The 20,960-nt window shown below is 44.3% G+C and overlaps 1 protein-coding gene across 5 annotated transcripts in view; it reads right to left on the reverse strand.

Annotated features, from left to right (window-relative positions):
• The window catches only part of LOC123505534 (myosin heavy chain, non-muscle-like), a 186,142-nt gene continuing 165,182 nt past the window's right edge, over positions 1-20,960 (reverse strand). For 3 of the 5 annotated variants that reach the window (XM_045256953.1, XM_045256955.1, XM_045256954.1), the window contains 8 exons: positions 19,337-19,535; positions 15,748-15,892; positions 13,562-13,612; positions 8,666-8,779; positions 6,152-6,256; positions 4,221-4,346; positions 2,349-2,454; positions 1-394 (listed from right to left, as the gene is read on the reverse strand). In XM_045256953.1, the coding sequence (XP_045112888.1) occupies positions 210-394; positions 2,349-2,454; positions 4,221-4,346; positions 6,152-6,256; positions 8,666-8,779; positions 13,562-13,612; positions 15,748-15,892; positions 19,337-19,535 (1,031 nt within the window). In that variant the 3' untranslated portion in view covers positions 1-209. Of the gene's footprint in view, positions 395-2,348; positions 2,455-4,220; positions 4,347-6,151; positions 6,257-8,665; positions 8,783-13,561; positions 13,613-15,747; positions 15,893-19,336; positions 19,536-20,960 lie in introns of all 5 variants that reach the window. The other 2 variants (XM_045256957.1, XM_045256956.1) reach the window with 2 other exon arrangements.

Here is a 20,960-nt window from a genome sequence, read left to right on the forward strand (position 1 = left end):
ATGTGGATGCTGCCTTCACTGTGGTGGTGGTGGTGGTGGTGGTGGTGGTGGTGGTGGTGGTGGTGGTAGTAGTAGTAGTGTTAGTGGTTGTGGTAACAATGGTAGTGTGGTCCAGGTAACGATAGCACGTGATGATAGTAGAAATGATAGGAGGAGGAGGAGGAGGAGGAGGAGGAGAAGGAGGGACAGTAGGTAGAGGCGACTCGATGCTACTCCCCAGAAGAATCCAGTGCCGTCCTTTGCATCTGCTCCACGTTTTTCCTGGCTCTGCGCTGCCGCCTTGCCATCAACTTCATCTGTAGGGACTCATTCATACGCTGCGTCTTGCTCTGTTGCTCCTTCATGAACTGCTCCATCTCCTCCTGATGCTGCTTGGCCAGGGTGCTGAGCTGGGCTGTGAGATAGAAGAAGGGAGGTCTGAGTTATGAAGGAGAGCAGAAACAATGATTAGGGAAAAAAAAATAAGAATTGAGGAAGACTCGATACTATAGTTACGGGAAGAAAGAGGAAAGTAATGACAATCTATGAAGGAAAGGAGAATAAGGGAGGAAGAAGGAGGGAGGAGGACTGAGTTATGAAGAAAGGGAGAATAGAGGTTGTATAGCTAGGGGCAAAACAAGGAAGGAGGGAGCTTAGTTAGTAAGAGGGGAGAGTAGAGGCTATAGTTAGGGGAAGAAAGAGGGAAGAAGGGCTGAAGTAATCTTAAAGAAAGATTGAGGGAGTGAAGGGTCTAAGAGAGTCATTGAGAGGCTAGGGAGGAGATGAAAGATGAAGAAAGGGTGTTGTGGTGGTGTGAGTGGGAGGAAGGAGAGGTTGAGAAGAGCACCGAGAGGTAAGGGAAGGGAAAGATGCTAAGCTTATCTTGTGAAACGGAGAGGGAGAAGAAAAAAAAAGGAAAAGACTAGCAGAAAGAAAAAAAGTAAAAATGAAAATGGAAAATGAACAGGTTCAGAGGATAATGTTGAAAACGATCGGCGTGAGAAAAAAAAAAAAAAAAAAAAAAAGAGGCTGGGAAAGGAAAGTGAAGAGGAGGAGAAGGAGGGACGGAGCTAAGCAGAGCGTCTATAAGTTACCCTGAAGATGAACATAGAAAAGAGGGAAAGGGGAGACGATAAGCTGACGTGGGCGGCCTAGAGGAGGAGGAGGAGGAGGAGGAGGAGACTTTGAGTTAGAGGATGAAAGAAGTATGACGTATGTTGGCAGAAGTGGGCTTGGTGGGTGGCGAAGGACGAGAGAAGTGCGTTAAGACCAGCAGGAGGCGTGGACGGACAGACCTGACGGCTTGAAAGTCTGATGTCACAAACTGCCAACGAAGATAAATGGCTTATACTTCAAATATCTTTTTTTTCATAACGATGAATGACTTCCTGCTGGGACACGTTCTTCTCTTACTCTTTTGTTGTATGCTCTAAAACACACACACACACACACACACACACACACACACACACACACACACACACACACACACACACACACACACACACACACACACACACACACTGCATCCCACGTTTCATCGCTCAATTTGTCATGTTTCCCAGCGATGGACGTCAGCGAGTGAAATGTATTTATGTTGTAAGGACGAAAAATAATATAGGGTACACGTCGAGTCCATTCATTGAGCAAGGCTGGACACGCTATACTAGTGCACATGAATATTGCTCACTTGTTTCCCCCAGCATCAGCAACTGACAGTTAGAGGAAGGATGATGCTACACAGTGAAATGCTGTTCAGTTTAATGTAGGTGCTGTTCAATGTATTCAAAAGTACAGGAGTCAGCTCATTGTCTATGAAATGAAAATGAAAGGCCAAGATCTTACGAATTTTCAAGGGCTAATATCATGACATTATTTGCGAACTTAATGCATTTATCAGCATCTCACGTCTTCTCCCTATCGCAGATGAGACACAACTGAAATGTAAAAAGTAATACCGTCTTATATACGTATTCCACCTGTGCCTTAGAAAGTTATGTGTTTGGAAACTCGAGAGAGAGAGAGAGAGAGAGAGAGAGAGAGAGAGAGAGAGAGAGAGAGAGAGAGAGAGAGAGAGAGAGAGAGAGAGAGAGAGAGAGAGAGAGAGAGAGAGAGAGAGAGAGAGAGAGAGAGAGAGAGAGAGAGAGAGAGAGAGAGAGAGAGAGAGAGAGAGAGAGAGAGAGAGAGAGAGAGAGAGAGAGAGAGAGAGAGAGAGAGAGAGAGAGAGAGAGAGAGAGAGAGAGACTAAAAAGAAAAAAAAATCCACAAAGAGTGACTGGAAGCGTTTCACTTTTGGTGTGAGGCAGGAGGCCATTGAGTTCCTTCAGGAAGTGCTTTGAGGCACTTAGGGGCACTCGGGGAGCACTTACCTTGGTAATGGTCATACATGTTGCCGAAGATGACGGTGTTGGAAGGCATTGGAGCCAGCTCGTCACGGCTGAGCAGGGGTGGCGTGCCGGCGCGCTCACTCTCCGCCTGCAGGGAACAAAAAAATATGAATCAACACAGCGCCTAGCAGCGTCCCGGCGCGGCAAGTGTGTGTTGGTCGCCGCGGCACGGCAGGTGTGGGGTGGTCGCTGCGGCACGGCAGGTGTGTGGTGTCAGTGCAGCGTGGCAGGTGGAGCAAGGCAAGCATATTCGTGCGTGAACACATGATTTAGATAACATTACATGCAATCACACGACAATCAGCAGATCACAGGGACCTCATGCTCCACGCAAAGCGTATCTTATCCGCCCCTCAGTCAAGTGGCGGCAGACGTGACAGATTCATCACTTTGAGGTGGTTTAAGATAACAGAGATTTGACCCTGAATGTGCGACAACACTTTCACTTATAATGAGATAATAATAATCTCAAGTGGACGCCGTGCAGATAAAAGGCACACCTGCACGCGAGCAGTGAGTGACGGAAGGAGAGAAACATTCACAGAGGAGTGTTCAGGTAAGCAGGCCACACGCTGCTCTCTCTCTCTCTCTCTCTCTCTCTCTCTCTCTCTCTCTCTCTCTCTCTCTCTCTCTCTCTCTCTCTCTCTTTCCCTCACCACTGTGGTCGGCATGACTCGTACTCCGGAAACATTTTTCTGGTAGAGTAACTGAAGCAAAAACTTTGTACTCCCCGTCTCCGGCATGGTTGAAAACACGGGCTTGTTTGGGAGTTGTTGGGACACTTAACACAATGCAGGAGGCACTGTCCAGAGTCGCTGAAGAGCGGAGCGAACCAGAAACTCTAGCCATTCATTGTCCAGTTCCATTGAAGTACAGCAGCTTGAGTGACTGCGATGGAATGCGCAACAGTTTCCTTTAGTCATAGTCACTTTGTAAGTACCAGATGTTTGCCGGAACTGAAGATCGAACAGTTGAATTAAACTCTGGCCAGACAAAATAAACTTCCTACGCGCGAAAATAAAATAAAGAAAAGTTACCATGAGTGCAATGCAGTAAAGTTTATTATACGGAGCATCTGGCGTGTACCCGCACTGGAAATGTTGATAATGACACTCGCACGACCTTAGAGAGGGTAGGGACCGCGGCAGAGCGGGTTGGAGGCTGTGTGGACCTGCAGGTGTGTGGAGATGTAGGTGTGCATTACCGAGTGCGCTGGAAGTAAAGGCGAGTTATGAGCTGTGAAGGTACACATGGTACACTGAGGCGTGGGAGCGGTACAGATGTCAGGTGGGATAATGATGGCGAAGATGAGATGGTGGTACGAAACGTGTGCTGAAGAGACAGGTTTTGGGAAAGATAGTTGTATGAGTGAAGGACGCGTGAAACCTGCATAAACACTCTGGAGGATTAAACAAATGACATGCGCTAAGGTTTGACAATCAAGTTTCTATGCAAGTGTAGGGAACGATAAATAAACATGTGCTAAGATGGAGTGTGATAGAAGCCTAAAATAATGGCAACAGCAGGTGTGTGTGTGTGTGTGTGTGTGTGTGTGTGTGTGTGTGTGTGTGTGTGTGTGTGTGCGTGCGAGTGAATATACAAACAAGACATGAGAGTATCAAAACAAGATCGAGACTAATACATCACACACATACCTAAACACACACAAACACACCCACACCCATACCCACACACACACACACACACACACACACACACACACACACACACACACACACACACACACACACACACACACACACACACCACCCAATACAACAGCAAGAAGAATAAATGCAAAAGTCAAATAAGAGTGGAAATGTGATAAATACACCAAACACTAGTAATACTCACATCTCCAGCTTCCACCTTGACCACCTGGCCTTCTGTCACCATCAACTTGGCCAGCTCCTCCACGTTGAAGTCCTCAGTCCTCAAGGTAGAGTCCAGCTCGATATCCATCCCCCAAAGCTGTTTCACCTGACGAGGCATGGAAAGGAGGATGATAAACGAAAGTGAAGGGAGGAAGTGTATAGATGTCAGAGGATAACCAAGTAAGATATGGTGACGAAAGAAAAAAGAAGGAAGAAAGAATGAAGAAGGATGGGAAATAAAAGAAGGGTAATGAAAGAAGGTAAGGTGCCAAAAGTAGAAAGAATGATAGAAATATAAGTAAAAGGAAAATAAAAAAAGGAAGAAAGAATGACAGAAAACAAAACGAGAGATGAGCAGTAATTAAAAAAGAAGTGTACTCATAATAACGCAGGAAAGGAGACGAGGAGAGGATAACAAAGGGAGGGAGTTATGATGAAATTGAAAGGGAAGTGACGAAGGAATAAGGGAAGAGAGGAAGGCTGGTGGAGAAAGGGAATATGAGGATGGCAGGCAGAAGATAGGGTGAGGGGGTGACGGAGAAAAGGGTGAAGGAAAGGAGACAAAGGTGGGTGGGAAGAGAGAGAGAGAGAGAGAGAGAGAGAGAGAGAGAGAGAGAGAGAGAGAGAGAGAGAGAGAGAGAGAGAGAGAGAGAGAGAGAGAGAGAGAGAGAGAGAGAGAGAGAGAGAGAGAGAGAGAGAGAGAGAGAGAGAGAGAGAGAGAGAGAGAGAGAGAGAGAGAGAGAGAGAGAGAGAGAGAGAGAGAGAGAGAGAGAGAGAGAGAGAGAGAGAGAGAGAGAGAGAGAGAGAGAGAGAGAGAGAGAGAGAGAGAGAGAGAGAGAGAGAGAGAGAGAGAGAGAGAGAGAATATATCCTGATATCTGTCCCCATGGCTCCTCTATTTTGTAAGGAAGAGAAATAGAAGGGAGAGCGAGAGAGAGAGAGAGAGAGAGAGAGAGAGAGAGAGAGAGAGAGAGAGAGAGAGAGAGAGAGAGAGAGAGAGAGAGAGAGAGAGAGAGAGAGAGAGAGAGAGAGAGAGAGAGAGAGAGAGAGAGAGAGAGAGAGAGAGAGAGAGAGAGAGAGAGAGAGAGAGAGAGAGAGAGAGAGAGAGAGAGAGAGAGAGAGAGAGAGAGAGAGAGAGAGAGAGAGAGAGAGAGAGAGAGAGAGAGAGGAAAGAAGGTATTAAGAAAGACTGCAAAGGAGGAAGGGAAAACAACGGTGAAATCTTTCTTTTGTGTTGATGTATGTATGCTACGAAACATACATATTCCAGTCTAATCTCAACCTCAAGTGACTTTATTCGTTTTTTAGGGTTGATGGAGGAACTCGTAGAATCTAAAACGTGGCATTTAACCCGTTCAGTGCCACACGAAACAGTTAACAACACTAGAAGCAATGCGTGAAGTCTTTACAAGAAGGTTATGGGTGAGGAAAAAGAGTACGTTTTGCAATGTGGCTGTAGACCAAGTAAAGATGTCTCGGAGTAACTGGTATAATAAGGGAAAGGTGTATCAAGTGGCAGTATATTTTCAACTCTGCTCTTAGCCCTTTCAATACTGGGACACATTTTTTCCCTAAGATTTATGTGCGATTAGACTATTTTATTGAGATTAGGAAGGGTCTATGGAGGTCAGAAGATTAATGACCACATTCTTCACCATTTACGTTTCTGAAGCTGTATAAAATCACCATATAGTAACAAGAATGAAAATAGATACGCGTCATGGTACTGAAGAGGTTAATCTCTATTCATATTAATGACCACAGTCTTCACCATTTTACTACCCCCAACATACGTTTCTGAAGCTGTATAAAATTAGTAACCAGAATGAATACAAAACGCGTCACGGTACTGAAGAGGTTAATCTCCATTCTAAAGTGCACTGTTTTACTAATAATTCACCACCACCATTACCTTATCCTGGATGAGGCGCACACGTTCCCGCCTCAGCTCCAGTGTCTTGTCCTTGACCCTGTCGTTGATGTCGTTCAGGTCCTTCATGATGGTCGTGTTGATCACCTGACACACAGGGAAGATCATCATTATTACTACATCAGTTACATTACCATTCCTCTTCTAAGTTTTGAATTCAATTTTTGTTTTGCGGAAAGAAGGGTGTTTTTGAGTAAGACAGAAACGAGAAAGCGATCAAGTGATGTGGGCATATATAGAAAAATAAAGCTAAGGGAAATGATGGCGGAGGAAAACAAAATGTCATTATTATTGTACTTCTTGAATTTCACTTTCATATTATCCAAAAAAACACAAAAAAACAAACAAACCCAGTTAATTAGCTATAAAAGGGGGTGTGAGGAAGTGTGAAAGTGAGTTAAAAAGGATAAGAAAAAAAAAGCGAGGACAAGAAGTACTAAAAGAACTTATACATGTAGATCAAATGTGGGAGGTGAAAAAATGAGGGGAATGCTCCTAGAGGGAGGGGTATACAGTGTTACGAGGCACTATATCGCGGAGGACCGAAAATACAATATACAAAGCATGTTTTGATGCTCTATATACATTAGTACATAGAGCAAAGTTCAGCGACACACAACTGATATTTTAGACCTTAAATGCAGTGAAGCAACGCAGTTGAACCAACTGCAGCTCGTTTGGTCCTTGGCTGTCGTGAGTGGAGACGAAGGGCTGATGTTTTGCTTCTTTGCGTGTCAGCGAGGCTGGTCAAGACCAGGAAAATAGAGAAAATAGTCCGCTCACTTTGCTGCTCACTAAATGTCACTTATATAAAGAATTCCCCGCCAAAAATGCAGTTCAGTTTTAGTTCCAGAGAAGTCTTGATACTGTTTTGCATAATAATGCAAGTAATACACTTGTGTTTACGTTGTTTTTTCCGTTTATTGCCTTTATTATTCTCTATTTTCGCTGTTTCTTTTTCTATTCTTGCTCTTGCGTGTGTGGCAAAAAAAAAAAAAAAATGGAAAAAAAAAAAAAAAAAAAAAAAATATATATATATATATATATATATATATATATATATATATATATATATATATATATATATATATATATATATATATATATATATATATATATATATATATATATATATATATATATATATATATATATATATATATATATATATATATATATATATATATATATATATATATATATATATATATATATATATATATATATATATATATATACAAGTTTCAGCGTCACGTTTCCGGCCACTGGTTTTTATTTTATCGTAACACTGCGGTACAAACAAAACTCGAAGGCATAAGCCCAAATACAAAAAAATGAAAAAGTGTAGTAAGAGAGGCGCTCACTGACTCCTCCATTTCGCTATGAACAAAATCCAACTTTCACTGCACCCTGGGATTTATTTGGAGTTTTCTTTCTTCACCAGAAATGACATGATGGCTGCCGGGTGTCTGGTTACACAGGGAAAGACAAACGAGTTAAAATGTGGCCTTGTTTTCACGTCATGTTATGCTTTTATGCTCTTACTGTCCTTTCTTTATTCCCTTGTGCCATTATGATATGGTAGTGTTGTATTTTGGGAAAAAGAGAACGGTGGGACACTGGACTGCAGATGGCATGTTTCCATGTGCAACAGTTTAGTACTCCATAACTATTGTACAAGTTAAGTGTTTTTCTTGTTTTACTATGTTTTTAATTTATTTTGATTATTTGTAGACTTAGTGTTTTATTTTTCTTATATAATTTTACTCATTGTCGTTTTAAGACATTAGTTTTACCGTTTTAAAGATTTTAGTGCAGATAGTATCATACTTTTTATGTATTTGTGATTTTTCCTATATAGAACAATCTTAACTGTTGTTTACATGTTGCCTGACCCAATGTTTCTATGATGTAAACACCATGTAAGGAATAACCATTGTATTGTATAATGGAATAAACATTCTGATTCTGATTCTGATTCCAGCCCAACAATTGAAGCATAGGGCATCACCGCATCATAGAGAGAGTGTTTTTCCATCTTTCGCCTTCCATTATCCACTCCTTCCAACGCACACTCCTCTCCCTGGATTTTAACGCCGCATCGATAATACAGTAATATGTTTGTTGACGTTGACATTTAAACTATAAAACCTAGATCCGTAGAGTTTTTTTCTTTTTTAAATTCAGGAAGCAATCTGGTCGTTTACTATGTTTTATTCTGCGCTGGTTGAAAGGTTGGAGGGATGCGATGCAGGGCTGGGCGGGGTAGGACAGCAATTCAATATGAGATCACAGGACATGGTTGGACAAAGTGGCACGAAGATTGGGGGCAAGTTGAGGTAGCACGGACGAGACACATGGGAAGGAAAGTGAGGCACAAGCAGCACTGTGTGAGACGAGAGGAGAAACACAAGACTAAACAGGATTGGACAACTTGAGGCGGAACAGTTGACAGGCATGAGCGGAATATGAGAGAGAGAAAGGTCATGTCCTCACCGTGTCAAACCACTGAAGGAGGGCGTTGGCTCGCTTGTGCGTGGTGGAGTAGCAGGCCTGGGCGTGGTCGTGCCTCTCGTTGCTCTGCATGTCCGTGAATACGTACTCCGTGGCCTGCTGGGAGGAGGCTTGGTCATGCAAGTGTGTGTGTGTGTGTGTGTGTGTGTGTGTGTGTGTGTGTGTTTGTAATTCACCAAGCGAGCTCAGCGCTCATAGACCGATATTCGGGTAGGACTGAGACCACACCACACACTACACACCAGTACAGCAAGACCACAGTCCCTCGAATTACATCCCGTACCTACTTATTGCTAGGTAAACAGGGGCTACGCATTTAGAGGCTCGCTCATTGCCTCGCCGCGCCCAGGACTCGAATTTGGATCTTCTCGGTTACGAGCCGAGTGTGATAACCACTACACTACGCGGTGTGTGTGTGTGTGTGTGTGTGTGTGTGTGTGTGTGTGTGTGTGTGTGTGTTTTCACTGTTTGATCTGCTGCAGTCTCTGACGAGACAGCCAGACGTTACTCTACGGAACGAGCTCAGAGCTCATTATTTCCGATCTTCGGATAGGCCTGAGACCAGGCACACACCACACACCGGGACAACAAGGTCACAACTCCTCGACTTACTTCCCGTACCTACTCACTGCTAGGTGAACAGGGGCTACACGTGTGTGTGTGTGTGCTGGCTATCTGAAGTGAAGTATACGGAAGAGACAGTGTTGCAATCTCCTATGACGTCAATGCGTCTATTTTGAATAAAGAAACCTTCAGATTTTATAGAACTACAAAAGGGAAGGCTCGTAGGTGCTGTGTCTTCCCACACGAGTTTGAATATAATAAAAGCCCAGTGAGATAAAACATTGAATGGAGCGGTCCTGGAACTCCCCTTCTAAAAGAGTTTTAGTCGAAAGAAAAAGAGGAAACATTGATTGCAGGGCAGACTTTTCTGAACAGTGTTTTGGGAGTGGCTACATCTTGTAGTGTATGCTTACTGTATATCTACCGTGTATTCTATGTATCCTACAGTGTTTTTTTTATGAAATTTATCCTGACTGCTATTCTCTGCCATGTTAGGGAATGTAATGTGGCGGAGGGCACTTTAGTGGTGGTTGCAGCGGGAAAGGAGGGAGGGAAAATTGGTCTTGTAATGGTGGAGATGTGGTGTCTTGGCCATAGTGGGGGGCCAGAAGCCGGTGTAATACATGTGTTTCTTGTCCCCTTCCCTCCTTCATTCCCCACTGTCACAGCACATACACTTATAAAAGTATCTTCACTCCTTATTTTCAATGAGACTCACTGCGCTAGCTGTGTCTGAGTGTGTGAGGCACATGATGTGTATGTTCCCTTCTCGGATTCCACCGACAGGAGACACACAGGCCCTATGAGGCACACAAGTCATGCCTCAAGGCTAGAGAGGCAGGAAGTGAAGATACCTTGTTTATCATGATTGGCTGGATGACACAGATGTGGGTTAAGTTACCAGAGATAGCAAGATATTGTACACACTCAAGACGAATACATACTATAATATAGTAATTACATTTATACAACATGGATAAACACTGGTAGTTCTATAATGTTGCAGAAAAATGTATATACAGTTACAATCACTTGAAAAAGAAGAATACATGTAACTATTTATACACAAAGAAGAAAAACATAGTAGTAGCTCTAGTAATGTAGAAGCAATAACAATGAAAACAATGAAAAGAACATATACTAACAACAACGATTACAAAGAAGAATAACAATGTAAAACAATCCTTGTGAAAAGAAAAAATAACAAGTAGTTCTAATAACAAAAATCATTCTGACACTTACTCTAACCCAGAAAGAAAACCATAACCATAAATCACAGCACAGAACAAGAAAAATAAACATATAATTGAAAACACACCAAACACAAACGAAAAGGACAAAGGAACACGCGTAAGAGAGAGAAAGACGTCTGTATAATGAGGAGTCATATCAACCTCACGTTACCCAAAGCACGCCACACCCAGGCTCTCTACGGGGTGACAATAGTGACTTGGAAATAGAACCACCACCCAGGCACCTAGCAACCCATCCCAGCCCACACCCCAGCTGCTCAAGGGAGTCGCCACTCAGCCTCAGCTCCTGGCTCAGCCGTGAAGTGCGTGCAGACAGACTTCATGCACACCCACGCATGACTTGAGGTGCTGGAATGTCATGCGTGAGTAAGTGGTGGAGAGAGAGAGAGAGAGAGAGAGAGAGAGAGAGAGAGAGAGAGAGAGAGAGAGAGAGAGAGAGAGAGAGTGTGTGTGTGTGTGTGTGTGTGTGTGTGTGTGTGTGTGTGTGTGTGTGTGTGTGTGTGTAATTCACCTCGGTCGCCTGCTGGTCATCCCAGCCAGTCTTCTCCATTACGGAGCGAGCTCAAAGCTCATAGACCGATTTTCGGGTAGGACTGAGACCACATCAACACACTCCACACACCGGGACAGCGAGGTCACAACCCCTCGAGTTACATCCCGTACCTATTTACTGCTAGGTGAACAGGGGCCACGCATTAAGAGGCTTGCCCATTTGCCTCGCCGCTTCCCGGGACTCGAACCCGGCCCTCTCGATTGTGAGTCGAGCGTGCTAACCACTACACTACGCGCGTGTGTGTGTGTGTTTGTGTGTGTGTGTGTAATTCACTGTTTGATCTGCTGCAGTCTCTGACGAGACAGCCAGACGTTACCCTACGGAACGAGCTCAGAGCTCATTATTTCCGATCTTGGGATAGGTCTGAGACCAGGCACACACCACACACCGGGACAACAAGGTCACAACTCCTCGATTTACATCCCGTACCTACTCACTGCTAGGTGAACAGGGGCTACACGTGAAAGGAGACACCCAAATATCTCCACACAGCCGGGGAATCGAACCCCGGTCATCTGGCTTGTGAAGCCAGCGCTCTAACCACTGAGCTACCGGGCCGTGTGTGTGTGTGTGTGTGTGTGTGTGTGTGTGTGTGTGTGTGTGTGTGTGTGTGTGTGTGTGTGTGTGTGTGCGTATGTGTGTGTCTGTGCGTGTGTGTTGGAATAGTGATCAAGTTGTAAAATTACTCAGGTCAGGCAAACTCGCCACGGATAAGAGGACACAGAGAGACAGGCAACAGGCACCACGTCACCACGCCACTTACAACTACGATCATGCACGGGAGGCGGCCTGCAAGGCTGGCAGGCAGAGAGATGCAGAAAACAGGAAAAAAAACAAAAAGAGAAGGGACGACACACCTGGACACTTGCACTAATACAAACACGCACTACACACTGGACGCACAAAGAACACCAGAGAGCGACGCTGAACTAAAGACCAAACCAAGACTAGCAGCATTTTGACAAACCACCGAGAAAATAACATAAAAACCCCACCAGAATGAGGGAGAGACGGAGGACGGCGGCGGAGACTTAAGTAGTGTGCTCTGTTTTTATGAATTAATCACAAATCACCATTCTCCAAAACATGAAAGAACCGCGCTCATCTCATTCTCATTCCACTACACCAGCGAGGAAGGGAACGAATGAAGGTAATTAAGTGTATAAGGTTCTATTTGCAGAGCACGCCACCAGCAAAGGCCGCCGCCCTCCCGGGAGAAGCTTCGTTTACCTTGTGGGGTGGCGGAGGAAGGACGCCGCCAGCAACACAGGGGGCGAGAGAAGTGGGGAGGGAAAACCAGGTCAGTCTTAAGGTATTATTTAAAGAAGCTAACCACACACTGATTTATTATAAGGAGGAGGAGGAGGAGGAGGAGGAGGAGGAGAAGTTGGAGGAGGAGGAGGAGGAGGAGGAGGAGGAGGAGGAGGAGGAGGAGGAGGAGGAGGAGGAGGAGGAGGAGGAGGAGGAGGAAGAGGAAGAGGAAGAGGAGGAGGAGGAGGAGGAGGAGGAGGAGGAGGAGGAGGAGGAGGAGGAGGAGGAGGAGGAGGAGGAAAAGGAGGAGGAGGAGGAGGAGGGAGAAGATAAGTTGAAGGAGGAGGAGGAGGAAAACAAAGGATTAGTAGTTGTTGTAAGGGAAGATGAGGAGGATTAGAGTTAAGGAGCAGAAGGATGAGGTGGGAAAGGAAAAAAAAGCACAAGACAAGCACACACTCTTAGTATTAGCATATACATAAAGAATCAAGGAAATCATGATCTCAGGACTCAGCGGATCGCTCAACACGTTAGAGCTTTAAGCAGGACCATAAAGTGAGGATTAAGAGACGTGTTTATGGACTGTCAACACGATTCCACCTCCATTCAGTCAGTGAGGGAAAGGCTTACGAGTGTCCAGCCGCTACTACACCTGCCTGAGCCATCCCACACCTGCTCTCGCTCGCCCAAACCCTCCAAGTGATCTGAGTTTACCGAAGGAAGTTTGTTCACAATAAGGGAAGACAGACACACCAAAGAAGAGACAGTGACGGAGGAGAAAGTGGAAGGTAGTGGTGATATTTACCAGGTCAGTGAATACCGATGATGCGACGTGAAAGGTACAAAATGTTATATACAAAATAAAAAAAAGTGAACTTCGATGGAAAATTACATTGAGACGTTAGTGAAAATTAATAATGTATACTATGTACATAGTGGACACCATTAAGGTATTTCGTGAAGGGTGGAAAATCGACGACAAAATGTGTACTTACATCAAATACGAGTGAACACCAATTTGAAATGACAAAAATCAATATCATGTACAGGTGGGGAAGTTTACGGTGTGTGAGAGTGAACACATAGGTGGTGGGGAGCTAATGAGGTGAAGGGTACAGGTGAGAGGTACATAATCCAACAGTTTAGGTGAGGAAAAGAAAAAAAAAAGGAGGAGGGCAAGGAGGAGGAAGAGGAGAGGTAGCTATGACAGCAATGGTCCCTCCCCTCCCTTCCCCCATCAGCCCCTGCAGCACACACCGTCCTGAGCCCAGTGGAGGCCGGCGAGGCGGGGCAGGTGTGGTCGTCCAGCTGTTCAGGTACACAAGGATTACCATTATACAAGTAAAAGGAGCGGCTACACTGGACGGTCATGTGACGGGAGCTGTGACGGGCCGGGGACTACTAGGGAGCTAAGTGAAAGGTAGGGTATGTTGTGACAAAATTGTCCCTTTAGGCAAAAATATGAGGCCATGATGGTAGGGTGGCAGGATAGAGCGTGACATTTAATATGGAGAACACTGGCACTTGTCATGTAACACAGCACGGTGGGGAGGCAGCGGGCGGCGAGCGGCGAGAGGCAGTGCTGGGATATATCACGGTTGTACTGCGAGCATTAACCCTTTCACTGCTACATAATTCCAATAATGATAATCCCTTTGGCCCTTTTCTTTCGGGACTGACACCTTAAGATACCTTCTCTAAAAAGCTTTTGTAGACCTAAACCGGTGCACCTCTTTTTCTATTACTTCTCTTACTTATATGATTCAGCAGGATAGAGAAGAATAACATAATCTATTCTTTTCCTCTATATATCCATGCAAGTATATCTCACAGTGCTCTGAATATAAACAAGGGACAGCTATAGCAATGGAGGGCTTAACGACTTTATGCCATTTACCTACAGATAACTTGAGAGTTACATGGGCGCAAATAACAGAAAAAAGACACGTAGAAGTCCTGTATGTACATCAATCTGTGTTTTTGTATATATTTCAGCCCATAGACTAAGAGAGAACACAATTACGATCTAGTGACCTCCATCAAAGGATCAGAAGATTGAGGCTTCCAGTGAAAGTGAATCCTTACGTAGAAGTCCTATATACACATCAATCTGTGTTTCTATATATAATTTAGCCTATAGACTAAGAGAGAACACTATTACGATCTAGTGACCTCCATCTAAGGATCAGAAAGTCGGGGCTGCCGCTAAAAATGAGTCCACAGGGAGGGCTTTCAAGACAACATAGGAAGGTGAGATAACTTTCCTGATTCCAGCGTCATATCATCCCGTCCTATCCAGCGTCTTTAGGGCGGAGCTCAGCCATGAAACACGTCTTAAAAGTCTTGTGAGAAGTTTATCTATTCTCACCCTATCTCTCCCTCGCTTTCGTCATCACCCTACACTTTAGGTCGTTATTTAGAAACGCTTAGCTCTCTCACTACGACTATTTTCAAGCGCAACAAAGAGTAATTAGAGTGTTTTCACCTTGTTTATATCATTTATTAATGTAGATGTCTTGTCACTCTGTCACTAGAACCGTTAAAAGACACCCTTTAAAACTCGAGTAGTGTCAAATAGAGCCTTCTGAAAATAGTGAAGGTGTTGTGCTGGAGCGTTTCAGAATATGGTCCTGAGACGGCCAGATGGAAAGTTACCGTCACTACCCCGACTTGTCCCCGCCATCACATTCACTGCATGTGTGCTCCGCCTTTGTCAGCTTAGCACTAGCCTCCTTAATCACCTCCAGGCAGTCTCTCTCTCTCTCTCTCTCTCTCTCTCTCTCTCTCTCTGCCTTAGATGTCTCCTTCATTGCTCGCTATTTTTATCGCTCCCTTTCATCTCCTTCCTCCTGCAACTCGTTTCCACTTTCCTAAATCATCTCCGTTCCTCGACATTCATCTTGCCCTCCCTCGCTCGCTCACTCTAGTATTTTTCTTCCCCGCCTTCAATGTATTTAAGCAAAGGAATATTCTTCCATTACACTACAAGGTTCAATGCTTTTTTATATTATCGTCTCTTTCTCTTCACTCTATCTGCGTCACTGGAGGTTTCTCAAAATGTTTCGCTATGTTTTCTTAAAGCTTCCCTGCACCTTTATTTCTTTCAAGTCGCCTCATCCATATAATCTCTTCTCTTTCTCCCAACACTCCCCTCCACTCTCCTAATGATGCGAGTGAGTATATTTAGTGTTTTTGACCTTCTGCTAATACATTAATGTTCTCCATATATAGCCCCCTTTACATACTGTATTTGTATTATCATTCTCTCTCTCTCTCTCTCTCTCTCTTTCCACTGCCTCCCGCCGTCCGCACACGCCGCCAGTCCGCATACGCAAATCAGAAACGTGTGTGTGTGTGTGTGTGTGTGTGTGTGTGTGTGTGTGTGTGTGTGTGTGTGTGTGTGTGTGTGTGTACCTGTCTGTCGGCACTCTGTGGTCACCTACTTTGCCAAGTGTCTGCATCTCGTTGGGGTCACAGTAAGGGAACTTAACGTTGTCCAGGTACCGCTGCGCCCCCTGGATGTTCTGCCCCGCCGCCACCAGGTTGTTCCTCGTCTCCGCCGCCACGCTGTATCGGATCTCCAAGTCTCTGTTAGGGATATGAAACAGACGTGGGATGCAGTGAAGTTACGAAGGGTTAGTCTGAGGTGAGGAGGCGGTAGTGTTGAGGAGTGTGGTGTGTTGTAGTGATAAGAATGGTTAGTGTTGTTGTGATAGTGTAGAAAAGGGTGATGAGTGTTAAGAAGAATAGGAAAGTGCGGTGGTGTGTGATGATGATTGTGTAAGGTGAAGCGGAGCAGTTGTGATGCTTGTATATGTAAGTTAGGAGTGTTTAGTGACGGGGTGGGGTAAATGTGATCCTAAGGTATATAGTGTAGTATAGAGTATAGTGAAGAACATGACTGATATAGCATTAAGCGTAAAAATGAACATAAGTGCCTAACAAACCGACAAGGCAGTACAAAGAGAAGAGAAGCAGAGGAAGGGAAAGGAAGGAGTACGTAGGATGAGAGGGTTGAAACTAAAGGAGGCAAAGAAACAAAGGAAAGAAGAGATGAAAGGAACAAATAGAAAGAAAAGAAGGGGAAAACGGATATCTAGTTTGAATATACATAACCATCTCTCTCTCTCTCTCTCTCTCTCTCTCTCTCTCTCTCTCTGGCAAGTTTACGGCCTCATCTCAGCCCTCCCGCATTTTACCTTCCAAAAAAAAGATAAAGTTCAAAGGGTGTGAAGGAGTCCATTTCAGACCTGTTAAATGGCAAGTCTCTCTCTCTCTCTCTCTCTCTCTCTCTCTCTCTCTCTCTCTCTCTCTCTCTCTCTCTCTCTCTCTCTCTCTCTCTCTCTCTCTCTCTCTCTCTCTCTCTCTCTCTCTCTCTGTTTGTTCTATCTCTCCTTCTCTCTCTCTCTTCTCCTCACTTCTCTCTCTCTATCTCTCTCTCACACACTCTCTCTCTCTCTCTCTCTCTCTCTCTCTCTCTCTCTCTCTCTCTCTCATTTTCTTTTCTTGTTGTTCCCATCCTTCTCCTCCTCCTCCTCCTTTTTTTTCTTCTTCTTCTTGCGACCATCATGCAAAGGAAGCAGAGAGAGAGAGAGAGAGAGAGAGAGAGAGAGAGAGAGAGAGAGAGAGAGAGAGAGAGAGAGAGAGAGAGAGAGAGAGAGAGAGAGAGAGAGAGAGAGAGAGAGAGAGAGAGAGAGAGAGAGAGAGAGAGAGAGACACTACCTCCTCACCCACCACTCCCTCTCATTCATTTCATTCACTCACTCTCTCTAATTGTTCCCTTGATACCTGATTCTCTCTCTCTCTCTCTCTCTCTCTCTCTCTCTCTCCGCTGTTATACGAGTGTCCAGTGCCGCAACATTACTTTAAGTGGCGCTTTTATTTGTTATCGTGGTTGTGGTGATGGCGGTGATGGTGGTTGTGTCTGGTCCACTCGCCTTCCTTTCTACCCTCTTATTATTATTATTATTATTATTATTATTATTATTATTAGTAGTAGTAGTAGTAGTAGTAGTGGTGGTGGTGGTGGTGGTAGTAGTAGTAGTGGTGGTAGTAGTAGTAGTAGTAGTAGTAGTAGTAGTAGTAGTAGTAGTAGTAGTTCAAAGTAATAAAAATATCTTGATTATTGCTTTACAAATAATGAATGCAGGAAAACTCTCTCTCTCTCTCTCTCTCTCTCTCTCTCTCTCTCTCTCTCTCTCTCTCTCTCTCTCTCTCTCTCTCTCTCTCTCTCTCTCTCTCTCGTATTACACACATTCTAGAAGTAATTGCAAAACTCTTTTTATCCAACACTATCTTCCTCTTCCTCCTCTTCCTTCTCCTCATCCACGCTGGAAAGGGTCCTATTCTCGTTCTAATCCTGCACAATTTCTCTGCTTCTTCCTTCCTCCTAATGACCTCTTGCTCCTACTTCTATGAGTTTTTCCTTCTTTCCTTCCTTTTCCTCCTCCTCGTTGTTCTTCTCAACCCTCTTACTCCATGTGCTCCTCCGTCTCTTTCCTCTCTTCCTCTTCCTCGTTCCGTACCTCAGCTTTGTTATTTTTTCCTCCTCTTTCTCCTTCTCCTCCTCCACTCAAACACTCACACTATGGAATGACAGGGACGTCGCACCACTTCTCCTTTTGTCCAGGCAAGTAAGTCACATTTCTGCTCCTTTGCTGTCCCCTTTAGCCGTCCCTTTTCCCCTCCACCCTCCTTCCTGCCTCTTATATTATGTACTGTGTTTCCCGGAGTCTTCTACAAGTCCATAAAGGCAGCGAGTGAGTCAAAATCATAACTGGTGCTTACATATCAGAGACTAGATTATTGGTACAAAGCGGAGGGTTTCCAGGGAATTACCTTAGCGTTGTTGTCTCGTTTTCCACAGTCATCTACAACTCCGTAAAGAAAGGAAGTAAGTCAAAAACATAACTCATGTCCACTTATGAGCGACTGGTCTCCTGGTGCAAAGTGAAAGGAGGCAATGTGAGGTAAGCTGCAAGTAACACGCCGCGGTGCCTTGGAATGTCTTGACAAGCATCTACAGCGTTGTTAAAGGAGACAGGGAGAAAACATGACGCAATACTGGTTTCCATCACAAGAACTCGATGAAAAAAAAGAAAAGAAAAACGCGTCTCTGTTTTCAGACGCTTCATTCCATTACAACGACGCTTCTTGCGGGGCGTGTTAGCGAAAGCTGCTGCATTTTTCGTCATCAATGTTGTTCAGGGAATCTTTCTGTTCTGTGAAACTGTTCGAACGTTCTTTCTAACAGACAATTGTTCTCACTTTTCCTGCCGGCCGTGTGCTGGAGGGAGGCAGGGATAGAGGGGGCCATGGGGTGGAGAGAGGCAGGGAAGGATGGAGGAAGGGGTGGAGGGAGCAAGGGGTAGAGGGAGCCAGGGGGTGGAGAGACTTAAGGGTGGAAGGACAGGGTTTATTCTCACACTAACACCAAAACTATGTATCTCTAAGTAGTTTATTGAAGCAAGTCATTTAGTCAAGAGATATTTTTCTTTATTTCCTAATTTCCTCCAACACAAGCTGGAGAGAATAATGAATAGGAGAGGCGCTTCCTGCTGTACCATCGCAGCTGTTTCCCAAATAGCTAGTTAGAATTAGTTTCCAAATAACATTAAAAGGAAAACGTGTTGCTGTTTAGCCATATAAATAATTCACTAATGCTAACTAAACTTAACCTAACCTAACCAAATGAAGTCTAATCCAAGCTAACGTAACCAAAACCATATCAAACCAAACCTAAGTGGCATCGATCACCGGGTTTCATTTATTAATCTATTTGTTCTTTTTATTGCCCTTGACCAAAGTCCCTCCTACACAAAAAGAAATAAAAAATAGCCACAAATATAAACCTACATAACCTTCCCCCCTCCTCTTTACACACACACAAATAAAAAAAAACTAATCTAGCTACAAATATAACCATACATAACCTTCCTACACCTGGTCCTCCTCTTCCTTCTCCTGACACACACACACACACACACACACACACACACACACACACACACACACACACACACACACACTCACATAGTAGGAACAGTGGGGAGATCTTGCCACTTCTGCACCGCCACGGCCAGCTGCTTGCACGCGTACTCCAGCATCATCTGCGCCTGTCGCCACTTGAAGTTAGCCTCCATGATCCTTCCCCGATGCGCCTCCAGTTCATCCAGCTCCGCCTCAAGCTGATTCTCCGCCACCGAGCCGTACTCCCCGCCGAACAGCTTGTCTGGGGAAGGGGAGACCAGTGTAATGGGCAGGAAGGGATTAGAGAAGGGGAAAGGGATGCAAGGAAAAAATGAGGAGAGGAAACAGAAAGGGTTGTGCAGAAGGGTTAGTGGAAGGGTTGAGAAAGGAGAAAAGGGGAGATAAAAGGGAAGGAGGATAAGGAAGGGTAGGAAAGGAGGGAAGGGTTGGTGTCTGTAGGGAAGAGGGGTGAATGGAGGGGAATGGAGGGTGATTATCACAAAGCAGAGAGAGAGAGAGGAGGGGAGAGAAGGGCGAGGGATGCGTTAGAGGGAGGAGGGGATAAATGGGAGGGGATGAGGGAGGAAGGGAAGAGGACTTGACATATGTGTTTTGAGTAAAGGGTGAGGGTGAGAGAGAGAGAGAGAGAGAGAGAGAGAGAGAGAGAGAGAGAGAGAGAGAGAGAGAGAGAGAGAGAGAGAGAGAGAGAGAGAGAGAGAGAGAGAGAGAGAGAGAGAGAGAGAGAGAGAGAGAGAGAGAGAGAGAGAGAGAGAGAGAGAAAATTGAGACCTGCAACTAACCTTCATACTTTCATTATTATTATATTATAGAAAAAATAGTAATCGTATCATTGTGGTTTTCTTTTCATAATATTTCTACCAATCCCTTTCCCTTTAACATATCATTATTAATCCCCATTTGCAACAATCTGCTAACTATTTTTCTCTCTCTCTCTCTCTCTCTCTCTCTCCCTCTTTTACCCTAATTCATCTCTACTTTCTCTTAGTCTTTATTTCTACAAAGATTTATCACTTCCTTCCTCTTCTTCTCTTCCTTCCCTCTTTTCGTGCATGACAAACTTTCCTCTCCTTCCCTCTTCGTCTTCTAGCTACATTCTTGATAATACACACACACACACACACACACACACACACACACACACACACACACACACACACACAACGTAAGAAGGACGGTACACATTCTTTACGTTACACAAATTTATCATCGTCTTCTTTCACACGCTATATTTTTTCTTTCCCCCCTCCGGTCTCTCTCTCTCTCTCTCTCTCTCTCTCTCTCTCTAACAGCAGAAAAATTTAAGATAACGTAATCCTCGTTCTCGTTTTCACGCTTTCCTTGTTTTAACTTCCAGGACTAAATTACCTAATGTCTCTCTCTCTCTCTCTCTCTCTCTCTCTCTCTCTTCTCTCTCTCTCTCTCTCTCTCTCTCTCTCTCTCTCTCGTGTATATCAAATTCTCTGATCAAAGAAGAAAGATGAAGAAAAATTGCCTCATTAGTCTAGCGTAAAAATGACAGTAAATAAATCATAATACATTTACTTAGGCGTTGCCAATTTGAGCATCAACAATTTATTTTCCATTACTTAATTATTCAACATTCCTTCTTATTACTTTGCTCTTTCATTCTTGCTTCTTTATTTGGAAGACCATTTTCTTTTCTGAT

This window comes from Portunus trituberculatus, chromosome 18, assembly GCF_017591435.1.
Source record: "Portunus trituberculatus isolate SZX2019 chromosome 18, ASM1759143v1, whole genome shotgun sequence".
NCBI lineage: Eukaryota > Metazoa > Arthropoda > Malacostraca > Decapoda > Portunidae > Portunus > Portunus trituberculatus.